Source organism: Capra hircus, chromosome 3 (genome assembly GCF_001704415.2).
Source record: "Capra hircus breed San Clemente chromosome 3, ASM170441v1, whole genome shotgun sequence".
Lineage (NCBI taxonomy): Eukaryota > Metazoa > Chordata > Mammalia > Artiodactyla > Bovidae > Capra > Capra hircus.
Genome location: NC_030810.1, coordinates 14,594,761 through 14,614,285, shown reverse-complemented (window position 1 = coordinate 14,614,285; position 19,525 = coordinate 14,594,761). Strand labels below are relative to the sequence as shown.

The window sequence follows — 19,525 nt, the reverse complement described above, 5'->3', positions numbered from 1 at the left end:
TTACCTTTACCTGAAAGCCCTAGTTTCCCTACTTGTAAAATGGGGATAAATGCTACTTCCCAGGGGATTGTTGTTATTTAGTTGCTAAAATGCATCTACCTCTTTTGCAACCCTATGAACTGCATAGCTTGCCAGGCTCCTCTGTCCATGAGATTTCCCAGGCAAGCATACTGGAGTGAGTTGCCATTTCCTTCTCCAGGGGATCGAACTCACATCTCCTGCATTGGCAGGCAGACACTTTACAACTGAGCCACGAGGGAAGCTTATCGCAGGGGTTGGCAGGCATTAAATGTAGACTTTTTCTTTTTCAACTGCAAGGCTTGTGGGATCTTAGTTCTCCTACCAGGGATTGAACCTTGGCCATTGGCAGTGACAGTGCAGAGTCTTAATCACTGGACCACCAGAGTATAGACTTTAAACTGCTTTTAAACTGTAAAGCCTTAAATCTTTTCAGGTGGTACTTTTACCATAGGTAGTTTAATACCTTTTTTTTTTTTAACCATGCCTACCGCCCTGTGGGCTTCAGGAGACGTAAGAGATGTGGGTTTGATTCCTGGGTTGGGAAGATCCCTGGAGAAGGGAGTGACAACCCACTCCAGTATTCTTGCGTGGAGAATCCACATGGACAGAGGAGCCTGGAGGGCTACAGTCCAAAGGGTCACAAAAAGTCAGACATGATTGAAGCGACTGAGCATGCGTGCATGCACTGCCTTGCAGGATCTTGATTCTCTGACCAGGGATCAAACCCAAGCCGCCTGCAATAGAAGCGCAGAGTCCTAACCACTGGGAAACCAGGGAGTTCCCTTGCAGGATGTCTTTTTAAAAATTTTATGAGAATCGGTGATATAATGTGATTTTTTTTTCCTTTCTCCTTTGATTAATACAGGAACATAGTTCTCAGAAACTTGCTCTAAATGCAAGAGGGGAGACTATAATAATAGCCACTCCTGATGGAGCACTGCCGATCTCTAAGCACCTTGCTCCTTCCTACATGTTAGACCACACCAATCATGTGCCGGGACTACAGAAGAGGGAACCAAGGTTCTAAGGGTGAAACATAACTGCCCAACGTTGCACAGCTAGTAAGTAAATGAGTTCAAAGGATGTGAAACCAGCTTTGCCTGTCTCTAGAGCCAGAGGTCTTAACCACCACATAATAATGATCAGCTTCTTTTGTTATCATGGGGTGTGTAGAGGAAGTAGACAGGGAATTTCATCACTTAACTGCTTGCTGGAACTATCTCCTTGGGGCCACTGTGCCTGCCACTTATTGGGATGAAGTGGAGCAAATGTCCTGTGACCAGCCACTCTGCCCATTTGTGGGTTGAGTAGGTTCGTCTTGCCCCAGAGAAGCCCCTTCTAGGACTATGAAAGGAAAACAGGTGCAGGTCAGAAAAACCATGCGCATCATGGTAAGAGAAGGCCACTGTATCTCATGTAATCCTGCCTTACAGCTGAGACCTGGGTCGATATTGCCCACCTGCATTCCTACGAAGCCTGAGTCCAAAAGTTACTATAAATTCCTCACATTTACAAAGTGACTCTCATCACAGCCTGGTAAGTAAGCAATATCTGCCACTTGGTACTGGAGCCCAGACAGTTTTTTTGTTTTGGTTTTTTGGCCACACCTTGTGGCTTGCGGGATCTTAGTTCCCTGAGCAAGGATGGAACCCGTGCCCCCTGCAGTGGAATGGAGTCCTAACCACTGGACCACCAGGAAGTCCCCCAGACAGGTTTCCTGCTCAAGGTCACAGATCAGAATCCAAATCCCCAAACCAGTCTTCTGGCAGGTAAACTTCCCACTCCACCCCTATGACCCCTAGGTCCCCAAAGCCAGGGCATAAATAGCTGTTTGATAAAACAAACTTGGATTACTGGGATACTTTCCTTAAAATTCCATACCCCTCTTTTAGCTCTAGTCGCTCTGTTCCCACTGAGTGTAACATACTTTTTTGGGGGACTGTGCTGGATCTTTCTCGGTGTGCTCGGGCTTTCTCTAGTTGCGGCGACCGGGATCTACTCTTCGTTACAGTACGAGGGCTTCTCATCATGGTGGCCTCTCTTGTTGCCACCATGGCACTCCATGCCACCATGGACTCCAGAGCGCAGGCTCAGTAGCAGTGGAGCGTGGGCTTAGTTGCCCCAAGGCATGTGGGATCTAGGTATCAGCCCCATGTGCCCTGCATTGGCAGATGGACTCAACCGCTGGACCAGCAGGGAAGTCCCCATTCTTCTGCTTTGGAGGCCATTTGTTAAGAAATAAGAAAATTTGTAGGGGCTTCTCTCCCATTACTAGACCTTGAAAAAATTCACGAGTGCTCAGTAAAATCCTAAGAACTCCTAGGTACAGGCCCTACAGCTGATGCTAATGTTGCTTTACATTGCTTAATTCTCACAATAACCTGGAGGAAAGGATTGGTATCAGCTCCATTTCACAGGTGAGCAAATTGGAGCTCAGAGACATTGAAGTCATTTGTCTGAGCCCAGACAGCTAGTACAGACTGCCTGACTTGCCTGACTCTAAGCTTCAGTTCCTTTGAGTCTGAAACTCTGCTGAGAAAGGAGTGGGAATAAAGCCATCTCCTGGGGGGAAGAAAGGGTGTTTCTGGAATGTGAAGTATTTTAAGCTCCTTCCTAGCTCACTTCTGCAGACTCCTACCTCTATCTTTGTCTGAAAATAGCCAGGAGTTTATTCCTGGATTTCGGAGAAAAATTTCTACAAATTAGGTTTGCCTCTGAATAGTACACTTAAGGGACTACATACCCCTCCCAGAGATGTGAACGTAGATAATAAGGAACAGCTGAGAAGACACACGTGGCATGGGAAAGAAAGACCATCTGCTCTGTTAGACAATCAAAGGCTAAATGGAGTGCTTAACTCCTGCCCCTATTGGTAGCTATTTTAGGGGGACTGAGACAGGTTGAACTATCTTAGAAGTGCTGAATTTATCTTAAGTGCCCCTGGAGTCAGAATATTTCAGAATATGCACTTTAGAAGGAGAAGGGATGGGTGCAGGGGTAGAGGGGCAGGCGGTGAGGGGAGGTGGGGGCTGGGGATGGTTTTGTTGATCTGGAAGGTGATAGGGGGTGTGAAAGAGGACTCGAAGGATAAGATAACCAGTGGGAGATGACTGATGACTGGGTGACTAGGGAGGGCAAAGGGGAGGTCTCTAAATATGTTAGCTAAAGTTCCATGGGGGTGTGGACATTTCTACTTTAAGCTTAGTGGACAGCTCTTAATGTCTGTATTTAGAATTGCTGCTAAAGGGATCAACCATATTAAGATTGGGCTTCCCAGGGGGCTCAGTGGGTAAAAAAAGTAAAGTCAAAGTGTTAGTCCCTCAGTGGTGTCCTACTCTTTGGGACCCCAAGGACTGAAGACCTCCAGGCTCCTCTGTCCATGGGATTTTCCAGGCAAGAATACTAGAGTAGGTAGCCAGTCCCTTCTCTGGGGGATCGAGATCGAATCTGGATCTCCTGCATTGTAGGCAGATTCTTTACCTTCTGAGCCACCAGGCCTGCAGTGCAGAGGACCCAGGAGATGAGGGTTCCATCCTTGGGTTGGGAAAATCCCCTGGAGGAGGGGATGGCAACCTGCCACAATATTCTTGCCTAGAGAATCCCATAGACAGAGGAGCCTGGTGGGCTATAGTGCATAGGGTCAAAAAGAGTTGGATGTGACTGAAGCAACTGAGCATGCACGCACCTGTTTTAAGATTGCCATTCTTTTGGTGAGTAAACCTAAATATGATCTTAAGGTCTCTAATCAGGTGAGTTATTAAACAATTAATACTCAGTGCCAGGGGTCAAGTTGGTGCCCAAGAAGTAACTGTTGAATCACCTCTAAACTTGTGGGAAGTAGTATGGTTAGGTAACCTCCCACAACCAACAGAGCTCAGTTCCAAATCAAGCTCTCCATTTTCCAGCTTTGTGACCTTGGACAAATTATTAACCTCTCCCAGTCCCAATTTCCATATTTGTAAAACAAGCATAAATCATAGCACCTGCTTCTTAGGGTTGTTGTGAGCAATACTAAGTGCTTAGTAAATGATTAGTATTATTTAAGCCATTTAACAAGCCCCACCTAGAACACCAATTAATCATATTTACAAGGCAATAGAAGGGATTGGTAAAATAAGAAATCTTCCCAGAAGGAGTACTTAAAATAATCTGAGGTGGACGTATTAATGCCTCTGCTGCTGCTGCTGCTAAGTCGCTTCAGTCATGTCCGACTCTGTGCGACCCCATAGGCGGCAGCCCACCAGGCTCCCCCGTCCCTGGGGTTCTCCAGGCAAGAACACTGAAGTGGGTTGCCATTGCCTTCTCAAGAGGCAATAAATCATCAGGGAAGGAGTAGCCAGGAATTTGGGAGACTGAGATGAGCAGAGAAGGAAAGAAGGGCAAAGACCTGAGTCTGACTGGTCCACAGCATCCCACGCCCCATGGCAGGTAGGAGGTGGGAGTCTGTGACGCTGTTGCACGTATGCGCCCTCCATTTGTCCTTACTGGGCACTGCAGTGTCTTCAAACTGAGCTGGAGTCAATGACTCCATTCAGTCATTAAATCCTCTAATGTGTATTTTTGTTCAGGCAGTGATCCTCACACTTGAGTGGGTCTTAAGAATCTGGAGATGGAAATGACTACCCACTCCAGTATTCTTGCTTGGGAAATCCCATGGACAGAGGTGTCTGGTGGGCTAGTACGGTCTATGAGGTTGCAAAAGAGTTGAACACAACTTAGCAACTAAACAACAAACAAACCCCCAAAACATTGATGTAGTAGGTCAGGGCCAGGAATCTGCCCTGCTGATAAGCAAGGAAGAAGATGGAATCCTATGGTCACACTTAGAAAAACATTGGAATAAGGGGTTAGAGCCAGGTCTTGTGGCCAAACAAAAATATTCACAGAAGTTGGTATAGATGGCATAGTATAATGGTTAAGAATAAGGGCTTGGGGTTACTACTTATGTGATATTTGGGCAAATCATTCAACCTCTCCAAGTCCTAGAAGTTTCCTTCTCTAAAATGGATATAATATTAATACCTACCTCATAGGACTGTTGAAAAGATTAAAAATAATTTACTGTATGTGAGTGCTCAGAATAGTTCCTGCCACATGGTAAGAACAATGATATAGGAAGTGATGGTTCCTTATGGAAGTTTCAGTTCAGTTCAGTCGCTCAGTCATGTTTGATTCTTTGCAACCCCATGGACTGCAGCATGCCAGGCCTCCCTGTTCATCACCAACTCCCAGAGATTGCTCAAACTCAAGTCTATCAAGTCAGTGATGCCATCCAACCATCCCATCCTCTGTCATCCCTTTCTCTTCCTGCCTTCAGTCTTTCCCAGTATCAGGGTCTTTTCCAGTGAGTCAGTTCTTCACATCAGGTGGGCAAAGCATTGGAGCGTCAGCTTCAGCATCAGTCCTTCCAATGAATATTCAGGACTGGTTTCCTTTAGAATGGACTGCGGTCCAAGGGACTCTCAGGAGTCTTCTCCAACACCACAGTTCAAAAGCATCAATTCTTCAGTGCTCAGCTTTCTTTATGATCCAACTCACATCCACACATGACTACTGGAAAAACCATGGCTTTGACTAGATGGACCTTTGTTGGCAAAGTATTGTCTCTGCTTTTTTTTTTAATGGAAGTTTATGAGCATGCAGACATGATCACAGAATAAGGCAATATGTGTCTCAAACAAGGGCTGCAAGCCTCAGAAGGGGAAGAGAGCACTTTGGAGTCATCAAGAGAGTTCTTGTTGGAGATACTGTGACTTTAACTGGAACTACTAGTCAAGGCTATAGTTTTTCCTGTGGTCATGTATGGATGTGAGAGTTGAACTGTGAAGAAGGCTGAGCACCAAAGAATTGATGCGTTTGAACTGTGGTGTTGGAGAAGACTCTTGAGAGTCCCTTGGACTGCAAGGAGATCCAACCAGTCCATTCTGAAGGAGATCAGCCCTGAGATTTCTTTGGAAGGAATGATGCCAAGGCTGAAACTCCAGTACTTTGGCCACCTTATGCGAAGAGTTGACTCATTGGAAAAGACTCTGATGCTGGGAGGGATTGGGGGCAGGAGGAGAAGGGGAGGACAGAGGATGAGATGGCTGGATGGCATCACTGACTCGATGGACGTGAGTCTGCGTGAACTCCGGGAGTTGGTGATGGACAGGGAGGCCTGGTGTGCTGCGATTCATGGGGTCACAAAGAGTCGGACACGACTGAGCAACTGAACTGAACTGAACAAGTCCCAGTAGTATTTGGCTAAGTGAAGAGGAGGAAGGTGTTCGAAGCTAAGGGAATAGCTATGGGGAAGAGAGGATTGGGAAAGTTATGTGAAATCTGGGGAGGGATCTGGTCTGATTTTCAGGCCAGGTGGTCTTATTTTTGTAAAAGAAGAGGAGTTGCACTAGATTTCTAAAAGGATCCTTTCACCACAAACATCCTCTGTGATTCATTAAAATAGGGAAGTCAAGAAAAGAAACCGATTGTGGTTTGGGACACAATTGAGATTGAGGTGGTGGGATCATTCAAAATAGAGCACCCAACAGGAAGTTGGAAATGTGACATTAAAACTTTGGAAAGGGGCTTAACCAAGATACAAAGCTGATGAAGGCCCACAGTGCCAAGTCACAGGAAGGAGAAAGGGCCAGAAAAGCAAAGGAGAGGGCTTGAAGAAGCCATGAAATTAGAAACAGAAAGGACCTCTGATGGCTCTGCATCTTTTCTCCTTTTGCACCTCCCTACTCTGGTTTTGCAGCCTTTGGGGATCCCTGCGCATGTGTAGGCTCCCTTGGTGATATGGGAAGGCAGGAAGTGAGCTCTTTTTGAGAACAGAAACTTGGGGTTACTACCTTTGTGATGTTTGGGCAAATCACTCGACCTCCCTGAATCCTAGAAGTTTCCTTCTTCTGGGATTTCCCTGGTGGTCCAGTGGCTAAGGCTCCATGCTCCCAATGCATGGGGCCAGGGGTTCGATCCCTGGTCAGGGAAGTAGATCCCGCATGCTTCAACTAAGACCCAACATGGTCAAAGAAATAAAAACAAATATTATATATAAAAAAAAAAAAAAACAAACAAAGTTTCCTTCTTCTGGTGTGCTCTGGAGAAGACTCTATAACACAACATAAATCCTATAACATGGTGAACTCCACTCTCTTCCCCTCACTTGTTCTGAGCACTCTGATGCTCCCAGATTTGAGCTGGCCAATCGCCAATGGAAACAGTCATGGAAACGGACATCCACCAAACCAATGGAGGGTGTTGTAATTACTCACAGGCACTGTACTGGGTTGTATTTTGTCCCCTGACTAAACTCATGCCTATCCAGAGCCTGTGAATGTGACCTTATTTGGAAATAGAGTCTTTACAAATATCATCAAATTAAGGTGAGGTCATATTGGATTAGGATGGTCCCTAAACCAATGACTAGGATCCTAAAGAGAGGGAAGTGGGGACAGAGACACACCCACAACAGAGAGGATGGCCACGTGAGACAGGCAGGATTAGAGTCACACTGCTGAAAACCAAGGAATATAAAGAATTTCCAAAAATTACCAGAAGTTAGAAGAGGTAGGGAAGGATTCTTCACTAGAGGGAAGCATGGAGTGTGACCCTACCAATACCTTGATTTGGGGCTCCTGGACTCCAGAACTATGAGAGAATATATTTCTGTTGTTTTAAGCCAGCCAGTTTTTAAGCCAGTTTGTGGTAATTTGTTATGCTAGCCTGAAGAAACAAATACAGGCACCAAGTTCATCATGAAACATCCCTGCAGGAAACATTTTTTTAAATTTAGGATGGGGGTCAGGCTGCAAAGCACTTTAATTTGTGATTTAAAAAAATATATTTTTATTTGGCTGTGTTGGATTGTGGTACATGGACTCAGTAGTTGTGGTATATGGGCTTAGTTACCCTGAGGCATGAGGGATCTTAGTCCCTGACCTGGGATTGAACCCACGTCCCCTGCATTGAAAGGCAGTTTCTTAACCACTGGACCACCGGGGAAATACCTAATTTATGGGTTTTTTTTTCCCTGAATGTTTATTTGGCTATGCTGGGTCTAAGTTGTGGCATGTGGGATCTAGTTCCCTGGCCAGGGAATGAAGCTGAGTCCTCTGCATTGGGAGTGGATTTTCCTAGCCACTAGCCCATCAAGGAAGTCCCCCTAATTTGTGATTTAAAATAAAATTTTATGGCTGCACCATGTGGCTTGTAGGATCTTAGTTCCCTGATTGAACCCAGGGTCCTGACAGTGGAGGCATGGAGTCCCAAACACTGAACCGCCAGGGAGTTTCTGGCACTTTGGATTGTACCAAAAATCTAGTGTTTGTCTTTGAACCAACTTTCTTCTCTTACTTTAGAAACAGATGCTTCAGGCCTTTCATGACGACACATTCCTCCTCCTGTCCTAAATGTCGCAGCATCCTCTAGAATTCCAACAAGTTCAAACTTTCTGGATGCTCCATTTTGAATGATCATTCCACTCTAATGGCTTTTCCCTACCTTTCTTTCTTTAAAAAAAATTTTTTTAATTGGGTCATTGTCCAGATTCTGCACTTCTCCTTTTCAGCCATGTTTCCATGCCCATCCCACCCCACGTACTGCTCTCAGTTTCCTAAAGGCAAGGTAAGGCAATGTAGATGTTGCCCAGGCTATATCTGCCCTAGGATAGAACACACACATACAGGCAGTGACAGTTAGGTGGCAGACAGCGGACTTACAGAAGGGCAGGCAGGAAGTATTATCCTCCAAGTAATTAGTCTCCCTCGTATCTCATTCCTGCATTTCAGACATGCTCTTCCAGACTGAACCTATCCCAGCATTTTAAGAAATAATTTTATTGATTTTTGGCTGTACTGAGTCTTTGCTGTTGTGTGGGCTTTTCTCTAACAAGGGTGAGCAGGGGCTACTCTCTAGTTGCCGTTCTGGGGCTTCTCCCTCTGGTGACTTCTCCTGTTGCAGAACGCCGGCCTCAGGTGCATGGCCTTCAGCTGCTGTGGCCCATGGGCTCTAGGGCACAGGCTCAGTGGTTGTGGTGCACAGGCTTAGTTGCTCCGTGGCATGTATGATCTTCCCGTATCAGAGATCGAACCTGTGTCTCCTGCATTGGCAGGTGGATTCTCTACCACTGAGCCACCAGGAAAGCCTGCATATTTGCCTTTTAAACTTTTTTTTTTTGACTCCGAATAGTCTGTAAGCAGTGGAATATATTGAAGATGGGCTTCTGAATCCTCCACCTCTAGATATACACATATATTTAAGCGAGAGACTGCCTTTCCTCTTGAGCTGTCTTTCTGAATAGGTTGAGCTGCTTCCCATCTGGCCTCATACAAAGCAGAGAGGGGTCAGGGCTAATACCTGGGCATGACTACAAGTAGCTTTTCTGACTCACTTTCGCCACCTTTTGTTTCTTGATTTCCCTGCAGTGCTCCCATTAGAGGGTTTTGGTGGTGCTAGAGTCTGCCTACCAGTGCAGGAGGCACAAGAGACACAGGTTCGATCCCCGGGTCTGGAAGATCACCTGCAGTAGGAAATGGCAGCCCACTCCAGGATTCCATGGACAGAGGAGCCTGGGGGGCCACAGTTCATGGGGGTCGCAAAGAGTTGGACATGTCTGAGCACATTGTTTCTTAGAAACACTAACTCTTCTTGATCTTAGACTTCAATTTCCCAATTTTTACTTGAACTTAATCTCTCCAATTAGGATTTCAAGTTACAGGTTATCTTTAAGGAACTATTCTTAGTAAAGTTTAGAATTCAGAAGATCATTAGGGAGACCCAGGTCCAAAAAAATAGCCTAGAGACATTTAAAAATATGTTCCAATTCTCCTTTGGTGAGGCTGGCAGAATTAGAATTACAATGAATGGAAATAGCATGATTTTTTTTTTTTTTCCTCACTTCTCCCTTCTCCTCATTTGTTTAGGACTACAGGCTCCATTCTGATTTAGGAGTCAGAATGAAATTCCTGCTCAGTATTTCAGTGATAATTCTCCCCATGGTCTATAGGATCCCTGTTCTCTTTGTTTCTATAGCAACAGTCCTGTGTTGCTTGGTTAGAAGCAATTTTCTACTGCTGTGGTGAAGCCCCATTTTTTCATTCCTTGCTCCCCTGTTGCCTCGGTAACCAGCCTCTCCCTCTTCTGGTCTCTCAGTAGTAAATTCCACTTCCCCCTCCTTCCTCCCTCTCTCTCTCTCACAACAGTCACCTGGTCATGACTCAGACAGCGCTTTCCCATCTGTAAGTGGGCCTCTCTGTCATGGTCAGATTGTCATCATGATATTAGCCTCCCTTTTGCTTTATTTGCATCATTTCTCTGGCCTTCCTTCTTTCTGGTGGTTGTCAAGGTAACTGTACCCTCGGAAAATCTCCAGGCAAAGGCTCTACAGTTAACAACCATCATGTGAGAGTGTCTGCCAATATGTGGCCACACATCTCGATTTTAAAACCAGCCCCAGGCGGGTACTACAAATTGGCGAGAACAAGGCTTTTGATCAAAGCAGGCTGGATTGAGAAAAGGAGGTTCAGGGGACCCTGGGACACGTGACTACAAGGTTGAGGCTGGGTTTGCAAGAATAGCCATTATGCCAGTCGTGATCCAAGTGATTGAGAAATGTATTTATTGGCAATCATTCTAGACAGGTCTATCACATGCTGTAACCATCCAGGGGTGATTCCTCTGGCCCAAGGGTGACATGACCTGAGAGCTAGGCAGAGCCAAGGAGTAATCCCAGGGAGAAAGCAATTAGAACTCTTGAACTTGCTAACAAAGGGTGAGTAGAATAGGTATTTAGGCACTTTCACACATTACTGGAAATTTCTCTACCCTTAGGCGGCTGCTCTTACCTCTTTAGTGAGGCAGATGGGGTGTTACTATTATAATAACACAAAGTGTTCAACAAATGGTGGTTATTATGTGCCAGGGCATTGTAGCAGACACTTTTCAGACATTACTTCATTTTCTCCTTATGGCAACCCTGAGAGGTATTTAATGATGAGGAAACTAAGGCTAAGCTAATTGTGTGAAGTCACTCAGCTGATAAGCGGCAGAGTTGGAATTCAAATCCATGCTCATCTGACCAGGTGCCCAGGATCCAGATGCCTGGACCAGGGATCCAATCCCTGCCTCCTGGGGTGGAAGTGTGGAATCTTAATGCCTGAACCACCAGGGAATCCCCTCAAAGCCCTTTCTTAAAGGTTGTGGAGTCTCCAGAAGTTTGGTCCTCTCTGGACCTGATTTTTCCCCTTCCCTACTTTAATCTGAGGGTTGTTACTATATCCCTTCTACCTTCCTTATTTTTCCTCTTTGTATGTTGTCGGTTGTTTACTTGCTTATTTTTCTCTCTGTTCTCACCCCATCTCTTGCATACTTTCACCAAAGAGATGACAAATTTTGTTTTGTCTTCTGATAGTGTCTGAGTTTAAGTTGTTGGACGAAAACATAACAGCAGCCCTCTTTTCCTGAGAACCAGGAAGATCTGATCCTAGAGAAGGTCACACCTCTGAGCTCACTGGCTGTAGCACTAGGTAGGCAAGCTATTCTCTCCATTAACAAATCATTGGGTATCTTTTCGGTATCGGGTACTATACTGGATCCCTGGGTCAGGATGATCCCTTGGAGGATGGCATGACAACCCGCTCCAGTACTCTTGCCTAGAGAATCGCATGGACAGAGGAGGTTGGCGGGCTGCAGTTCTTAGGGCTGCAAAGAGTCGGACACTTCTGAATCGACTTAGCACGCACACAGGCACTCACTGTACTGGAGATACAGTAATGTCCCAGGCAGAATCTGTTCCTTGCCTTTACAGAACTAACAGTGTGGAGACAAAGTCAGACAATAGAGGTCAAAACATAATTTCATACTATAATTAGGGCTATGAAGAAAAAGAAGTGGGTGCTAGTTTAAAAAAGAATAATAGGTATAAATCTATTTTAGATACGGCTGATACGTTCCCATTTAAGAGAGGAGTTAGTTGAGGTTTTCACACTAGCTAGTTGATGGCAGTCACAGAGGAGCTTCTGAGCTTGGGGACCTTAGTCCCTTGCCTCCTCCTTCCCTCCGCCCTTTCCCTCTAGAGCCCGAGGTCCGCGCAGGCGCACTGACGGTTGCCATGGGGACAGCTGATCCGGCGCAAGCGCAGACGTCTCCAAGATGGCGGCGGCGGCGGCGGCTGCGAGAGCTGTGTCTGTGGGCCCTGGGCTCCGGGGCCTGCAGCGGACACTACCTCTCGTAGTGATTCTCGGGGCTACGGGCACCGGCAAATCCACCCTGGCGTTACAGCTCGGCCAGCGGCTCGGTGGAGAGATCGTCAGCGCTGACTCTATGCAGGTATGACAGTGCGGCTGTCCCCGGCCTGGGGAACCGGAGGCCGCGTGCGGGCCTTTGGCCGAGTAGATATCTTGTCGCTTGGTGGAAGTGGGTGAACTCCGAAGCTTGTGGGGCGGAGGGGGCAGAGGAAGGGCACCCATAATTAGTAGGCGCCCACCGTAGGCCAGACACTGTGCCAACATCTCATTTACTGCTGCCGACTTCACTGTCTGGTGTGTGGGTTCTATTATTTTCCTTTTACGGATGAGGGAGTTCACCTCGGGAAGCGAAACGACCACCGCCTTGTCACAAAGAGAGTATGTGGAGGCCATGTATTTGAACCTACAAGGTTGACATATAGGTGTCCAGTACATACCTTTTGATTGAAAATTGTCCCAGAGCTTTTGTTGTTTAGAATTTCCAGCGAAACCAGGATAAATCATTTACCATCTGTGATTGTCTGCTGAGGGAATGGATCACCGTGGATAGTCTTGAGACCTGGATTCTCCTCCCTAATCTGCCATCGGCCTAAATAAGGTGACCTAAATAATTAGGTCGTGATTTGTGCTTCGATTGAGGGTGGGTGACATTTGGGGCAAATCTCTGATGGAGGAATTACAAGTTAAGAGTTTTTACAGAGTAAATGAGATGCTTGGTGTGAAATGCCTGCTGCTGAACTTCAGCAAGGAGGGGCAGTCCTTCTCCCCACTGTACCCCATAAATCCCTCCCGCATGGTCTCCACCCTCATTAGTTCATTTGGGGTGACATGACCATCAGCACATATCAGGTGATTGGGATAATTCAACAAATATTTGTTTGCAACCTCTACTTTGTGCTGACTTTGAGAGACAGACTTTAGCTCAAATCCCAGCCTTGCCTTTTCTAAGATATGCAACCTTAGCTTGACCTCTCCATGTCTTTGTTTCTTTTGTAAAATAGGAAGAATAAAATTAGTAACAATATTATTGCAATGGTTAAACAGATTAAATATGTAAAACACTTAATAGGAGGCAGGTAGTAAGTGCTAAAAATATGGTGAAAGTGAAGTCGCTCAGTCGTGTCTGACTCTTTAGGACCCCATGGACTCTAGCCTACCAGGATCCTCAGTCCATGGGATTTTCCAGGCAGGAATACCGGAGTGGGTTGCCATTTCCTTCTCCAGGGGATCTTCCCAACCCAGGGATTGAACCTGGGTCTCCTGAATTGTAGGCAGACGCTTTACCGTCTGAGCTTCCAGGGAAGCCCTAAAAATACGGTAGGTGCTATTTTCTGCAAGGCCCTTTTGGAGAGACAAAACTGCATTCCTTGTCCTCAAGGAGTTTTAGTCCAGCTAAACATGAACCAAAGCAAATTAATACATGTTTGAACTGAGATTTTCATGATGCTTTGCAAGGTATGGGAGTGGGAGGTGGAGAGGAGAGAGACTACAAATTTTAGATCTTATATCCATGGGGAAAGTCTAGCACGTGTGTGGAGAATGCAGCAGGTGTGATGCACATTAGGAATCTTACGCTCAGGATTCCTTGTCTTGGTGGAACTGTTTCCCCTCCATAAGTGTGCGTCTTTTACTCTCTTTATTTAGGTCTTTACTTAGATGTCACCTTATTGAAGCCTTCTCCGACCATCTTACTTAAAACAACACACTGTTGCTCCCTGTTTCCCCCTCTTCCTCATATACCACACTTGGCAGGAAAGTGTTCTCAATAGAACATCTTAATTTTACATGTTTTTAAGTAAGTTGGCAGGTCCTGGCAATAAGGGTTGGTGATTGCTCTGTAATAGCTGTTATCCATTATTCAGAAATGTTTCTTTACTCATATCTGTGTGCCACAAGGTTGAGCTTGCTAGAGGTCTTGCTCAAGGTGAAATAGGCCACATCAGTTAGATACTTTGTGTCTTGTACAGTGCTGATGACGTGGTAGATCTTTAACATTTGATGAAATATTTGTTGGCCTGGCTTATCAAAATTACACATCTTGATCCATTTAGATTCTTCCTGTGGTTGTAAGTAACTAGAATATGAGAATTAAATTTCTTTTCATCCTTGGGATGCCGTGAGGATTAATTAATGCATGAAAAACACTTTGAAGATAACTGAGCTATCTGAACTGGCTATGAAACAGTTAGTCGCTCAGTCAAGATTCTTTGTGACACCGTGAACTGTAGCCCGCCAGGCTCTGTCCAGGAATTATCTGGGCAAGAATGCTGGAGAGGGTAGCCATCCCCTTCTCCAGGGGATCTTCCTGACCCAGGGATTGAACCCAGGTCTCCTGCATTCAGACTATGAGCCACCAAGGAAGATTGTGTTTAATTTTGATTATACCTGGGATATTCATAACATTTCCCCTCATACCCGTCGGAAAACTTTGACCTTTGATTTTTACTTTTCAGTTCAGTTAATGAAATGAAGTATCTCTGCCCCTTTCTCTGTGGGTGTACATAGTTCTTCATTTCTACCATTGCTTACCATGCCCCTGATAGGGTAGTGCTTCTATGCTTGCTTTTTTTTTCTCTGCTTGCTTTTTAAGCAATAGAAAGAGATAAGGCTTTTCAGTGACTTGAGGTTGACTCAAAAAAGTTTTGGCAAACTTGTAAACAAGTGATACTGTTTTTTTAAAAGTTAACTTATTTTTAGTTGTACTAGGTCTTCATTGCCTCCCGAGGCCTTTCTCTAGGTGCGGCAAGAAGGGGCTACTCTGTAATGGTGCACTGGCTTCCCATGGCCGTGGTTTCTCCTGTTGCAGAGCAGAGGTAGGCACTTGGGCTACAGTAGTTGCAGCACGCAGTTTCAGTAGTTGTGGCTCGCGGTCCCCAGAGCACACAGTCTAGTTGTGGCACGAGGGCTTGGTAGCTGCGGCTCTCAGGCTTAGTTGCTCTGGGGCATGTGGAATCTTCCTGGACCAGGGATTGGACCCGTGTCCCCTGCATTGGCAGGCAGATTCTCATCCACTGTGCCACCAGGAAAGTCCCAATGAATGATATTCTTAGTGTTGGAGTTAACCAGCTTCTCTTCTGATTTTATTTTTTATTAACCAGCTTCTTGAAAGAACAATTTCAGTTAAATCCACAAGCAGAATCATAACTTAAATTTGTGTAGCACTTTTTATAAAATGCTTCTATATATGCTTTTTTGTCCTCACAATAACCTTGTAAGGTAGATACAATTATCATTTCACAGGTCTTACAGTGCGTAGCAGACCTAGAGTTGGACATAGGTCTCTACTTTCCACGCTCAGTTCCTTATCTGAAACTGTCATCCCTTTTGGATGAGGCAGGAGCTGTGGGAGTCAGTCATTAGAGAGTACTTCTTAACTTGTATGACACTCATCCTTCACACAGAGAGGGCGATGGCACCCCACTCCAGTACTCCTGCCTGGAAAATCCCATGGATAGGGGAGCCTGGTGGGCTACAGTCCATGGGGTCGCGAAGAGTCGGACACGACTGAAGTGACTTAGCAGCAGCAGCAGCATCCTTCACAGGAATATGTTACATTTTGGTCAAGATATAAAATGTATTTTAGGATTCATATTGTGGATTGTAGTGTGAATTCATCATGATATCTCAAGTTGAGTGTTGAACTAAGTGGTGGCCACGTGATGCATTGCTTAGGGGGCTAAAACTTACTGCAGCTGAGACATAATTTACTGTGAATAATTTGATGGTACCAAAGGCAAAGAATGTTTACTGGAACAGAGGAGAAACGAAGGGCTTGTAGAGAGCCTAGAACGAGCAGTAAACTTGCTTGTTATAACAGCCACAGAGATGGAAGGGTGACCAAGTGGAAAGTGCGACAATTAGAAAGTTTTTGCAAGTTTCCAAATTGACCTTTCTAAACCAGCATTTGAATTTTAATAATCTCAGAAGTATACCAGTAACTCAGAAAGGATTGTAAAACACTGTCTTCAATCTTAAATTGTCTTGCGCCTCATACTTCTATCATCCTTTTGTCCTACCTTAATTGTTGGGTCATCCCCAAGGCAATCCCAGCAGGGCAGTTTTCATCCAAGGAAAGTACTTGGTTTTGTAAACATTGAAGAAGTAAGTGCTGTAAGTACTGAGGTAGCTTCTTTGAGATAAAACCGCGGGGTGTTAAGGGTCATGGGTCTGGGGTGATAATATTGTGGTAGATAATGGCTTGCTTTTATAGCCAGTTAACACCTGAGGCCCTGCCTTGCCTCTCGCCTCTTATTCTTGCATCAGTGGTTTGTTGAGTAGGAAGTCAGAACTAACTCTCTGAGGAATTACTTGGTTAGGGACTTCTGGGCTCAACTGTGGACTTTTCATGGTAGGTCTGACGAAAGTGAAAAACAACCTTTGTGCTTTATTTTCTGAGTTTTCCAAACTCCAGTTTCACAAGTTGTCGAAGCATACATATTCTCAGCTAGCAGTAAAAGTCTGAATTCAAAGGACAGGTAATACAATCCCCGTTTTCCAGGATGGAAACACTGAGTTGCAGAAAGATAAAAGAGCAGACTAGAGATCACACTACCAGGCACTCGCACACCTGGGGGTTGGATCTGGCTCTTCTGACCGGTGTAGTGTCTGATATATTGCAGGAAGGCGATGCTGAAGGCCTTCTTTTCAGTCTTTTCTTGGTGTGTAAATTTAAGGTACAATGCTTCGCCTTTAGTGACTGATGAAACATTGTACTGAGAAATTTGAAGGCACTTGCCAAAAGATGTACAATGGCTGCCTGGAAATACAGACTGCCAACTATATGCCAAGAGAAAATAAACAAAGTGTTCTGTTTGGGTTTATAGAGAGGAAGTATCTCTAATGCCTTATTAGTTCTTCAAGTTCTGTGGAGAAGCAGTAGTCATACATAGGAGCACAGTTCCCTTGTGTTTGCCTAAACCTCCAAGAGGAGAAGCAAGTTATTTTTGGCAGTCTGACTAGTAAGCAGGCTATGTGTCATCTAATAAATGTGGAGTTCTACGTTCTTTGTCTGCTTTGGGACATAATTTAGGAGCAGTGTTTTTTTTTTTAAAAAACCAAAGGACTGCTTGTCTGATAGTGCTCAAGGGAGATCTGGCTTGCATGGGGGAGGGATATGAAAGAAGAGATGGGATAGTGGGTTACAGTGGCTTACTAGGACAGGAAAATGAAAGCTACAAAAACTTGTTAACTGAGAGGAATGAGGGCTATCCAGAGTCTCCTTGCCACAACAGACAGAGGCAGTCTTTTAAAGGACTAAGCATGAGCGTGAACCAGAGGAGATACCCCAAATTTGGGGTATTTAAAAAATATATCTAAAAAAATATATATATATATATATATTCATTTCTAGGTCTCTGGGTTCACCTCCATTGTGAGTGAATTTAATTTTCCTTTGGCTACCGTATGAAGCATGGGTGGGTTGAACACATGTATTTAGGTTTTTCTGCAGCTGTGGGAAGAACTTTAGAGTTAAATCTGCCATGTTCTGTAAGGAAAGAGAAGTGGCTACTGGCTGAATGGGAAGACATGAGAGAGCACATGTGGGTTGCAGTTTCAGATTTGTGAGGATGCGGTGCTGCTCTGATATTTCAGTGCTGGGGGCCGGGTGCTGAGACGGGAGTATTTATGTGAGGGTGCAAGTCATCTGGGCACACGAGAATTTACCTGTGTGCTCTGTATGTACTCTAGTATGGCTTAACCGAATTGGTTGTGGTTTCTTGTGTAGTTTGTTGGATTCTTTAGATAATTTGAATCAGACCAGGTTCCCTTTTTCAGTTTACTCAGAGCTTCTGAGCTGGAACTTCACCACTGTTCCTTCCTCATAGCAGCCAGAGTTCAAGCTCTTACCACTGTGCTGTGAATAATAATTATACCGAAAATGAAAACAATACAAAAATATATGTCAGGCAGTGTTTTAAAAGTTTGTCGTATCTCATTTAATATGCTCACCGCAGCCTTAGGTGGTAGACGCTATTGTTATCTCACCCCTAAAAATTACTTCTTGAACCCTCGTCTCTGCTATTCTGTGTTTTTTTCTCCGTCTCTTCCTATTTGTTTATCCATTCATCTGCCATCCCATTCTTTTCCGATATACCACTGTGTACATTTTATCAGGCAGAGAAGGAAAAAGAATATTCCTGATGAAGGAACAGCATGAGCAAAGTAAAGGAAGGGTGAAAATGCATGGTATGTTTTCAAGATATGACCAGCAACTATCACTGGCATAGACACTAGAAGGATAGCAGTCAGAGGTGAAACTAAAAATACAGACCCTGAGGCCCTTGAGAGGCATGCCGTGAGGTTTGGGGTTTTAAATGTGGGAATGATAGTAAATATTTCAGACGGTAACTCTGAGGCCTGGGTGGAGAATGGGTTAGAGAGGGATAAACAGTTTAGGATTCTGTTACATTAGCCTGGGTAAGAGGGGCTGGAGTTGAGTTGTGGCTGGGACAAGGGGTAATCGTTTTGATGTTTTGGAGACAGAATCAATAGGATTTTGGTTACTGAAGTGGAAGCATTGTAAGGGAAAAAGATGGAGAACAAAGCCTTTTTGTGTTTGGAAAAAAGAAAACATGCTTGTTTAAAAAAATCCAAATAATATACAAAAGTTCCAAGGAAATACCACCATAATCTTAGCGTCCAAAGATAACCATTTTGACATTTTGGTGCACATCCTTCTAGACCTTTTTTTTGTGTATTTGTACATGTATATATATATGTGTTTTTTCCAATTTACAAAAATTATAAAATACACGTAACAAAATTTATCACCTTAACCATTTTTAACTGTATAATTCTGTGGTGTTAAATGCATTCATGATGTATAACCACTCTCCATTTCCATAACTCTTTTCATCTTGCAAAACTGAAACTCTGTAAACAAGGCCCTGCTGTATAACACAGAGAACTATATTCAGTATCCGATTATGAACCATAATGGAAAAGAATGTAAAAAAAGAATGTGTGTATATGTATAACTGAATCCCTTTGCTGCTGCTACTGCTGCTACTAAGTCACTTCAGTTGTGTCCAACTCTGTGCGACCTCATAGACAGCAGCCCACCAGGCTCCCCCGTCTCCGGGATTCTCCAGGCAAGAACACTGGAGTGGGTTGCCATTTCCTTTTCCAGTGCATGAAAGTGAAAAGTGAAAGTGAAGTCGCTCAGTCGTGTCCGACCCTCAGCGACCCCATGGCCTGCAGCCTTGCAGGCTCCACCATCCATGGGATTTTCCAGGCAAGAGTACTGGAGTGGGGTGCCATTGCCTTCTCCCTTAAAT

General features: G+C 44.7%; 1 protein-coding gene across 1 annotated transcript in view; it reads left to right on the top strand.

The window, feature by feature from the left end:
- The window catches only part of TRIT1 (tRNA isopentenyltransferase 1), a 44,174-nt gene continuing 36,780 nt past the window's right edge, over window positions 12,132-19,525 (top strand). Inside the window, exon 1 of the mRNA XM_005678653.3 lies at window positions 12,132-12,330. Within this exon, the coding sequence (XP_005678710.3) occupies window positions 12,154-12,330 (177 nt within the window). The 5' untranslated portion in view covers window positions 12,132-12,153. The remainder of the gene's footprint in view (window positions 12,331-19,525) is intronic.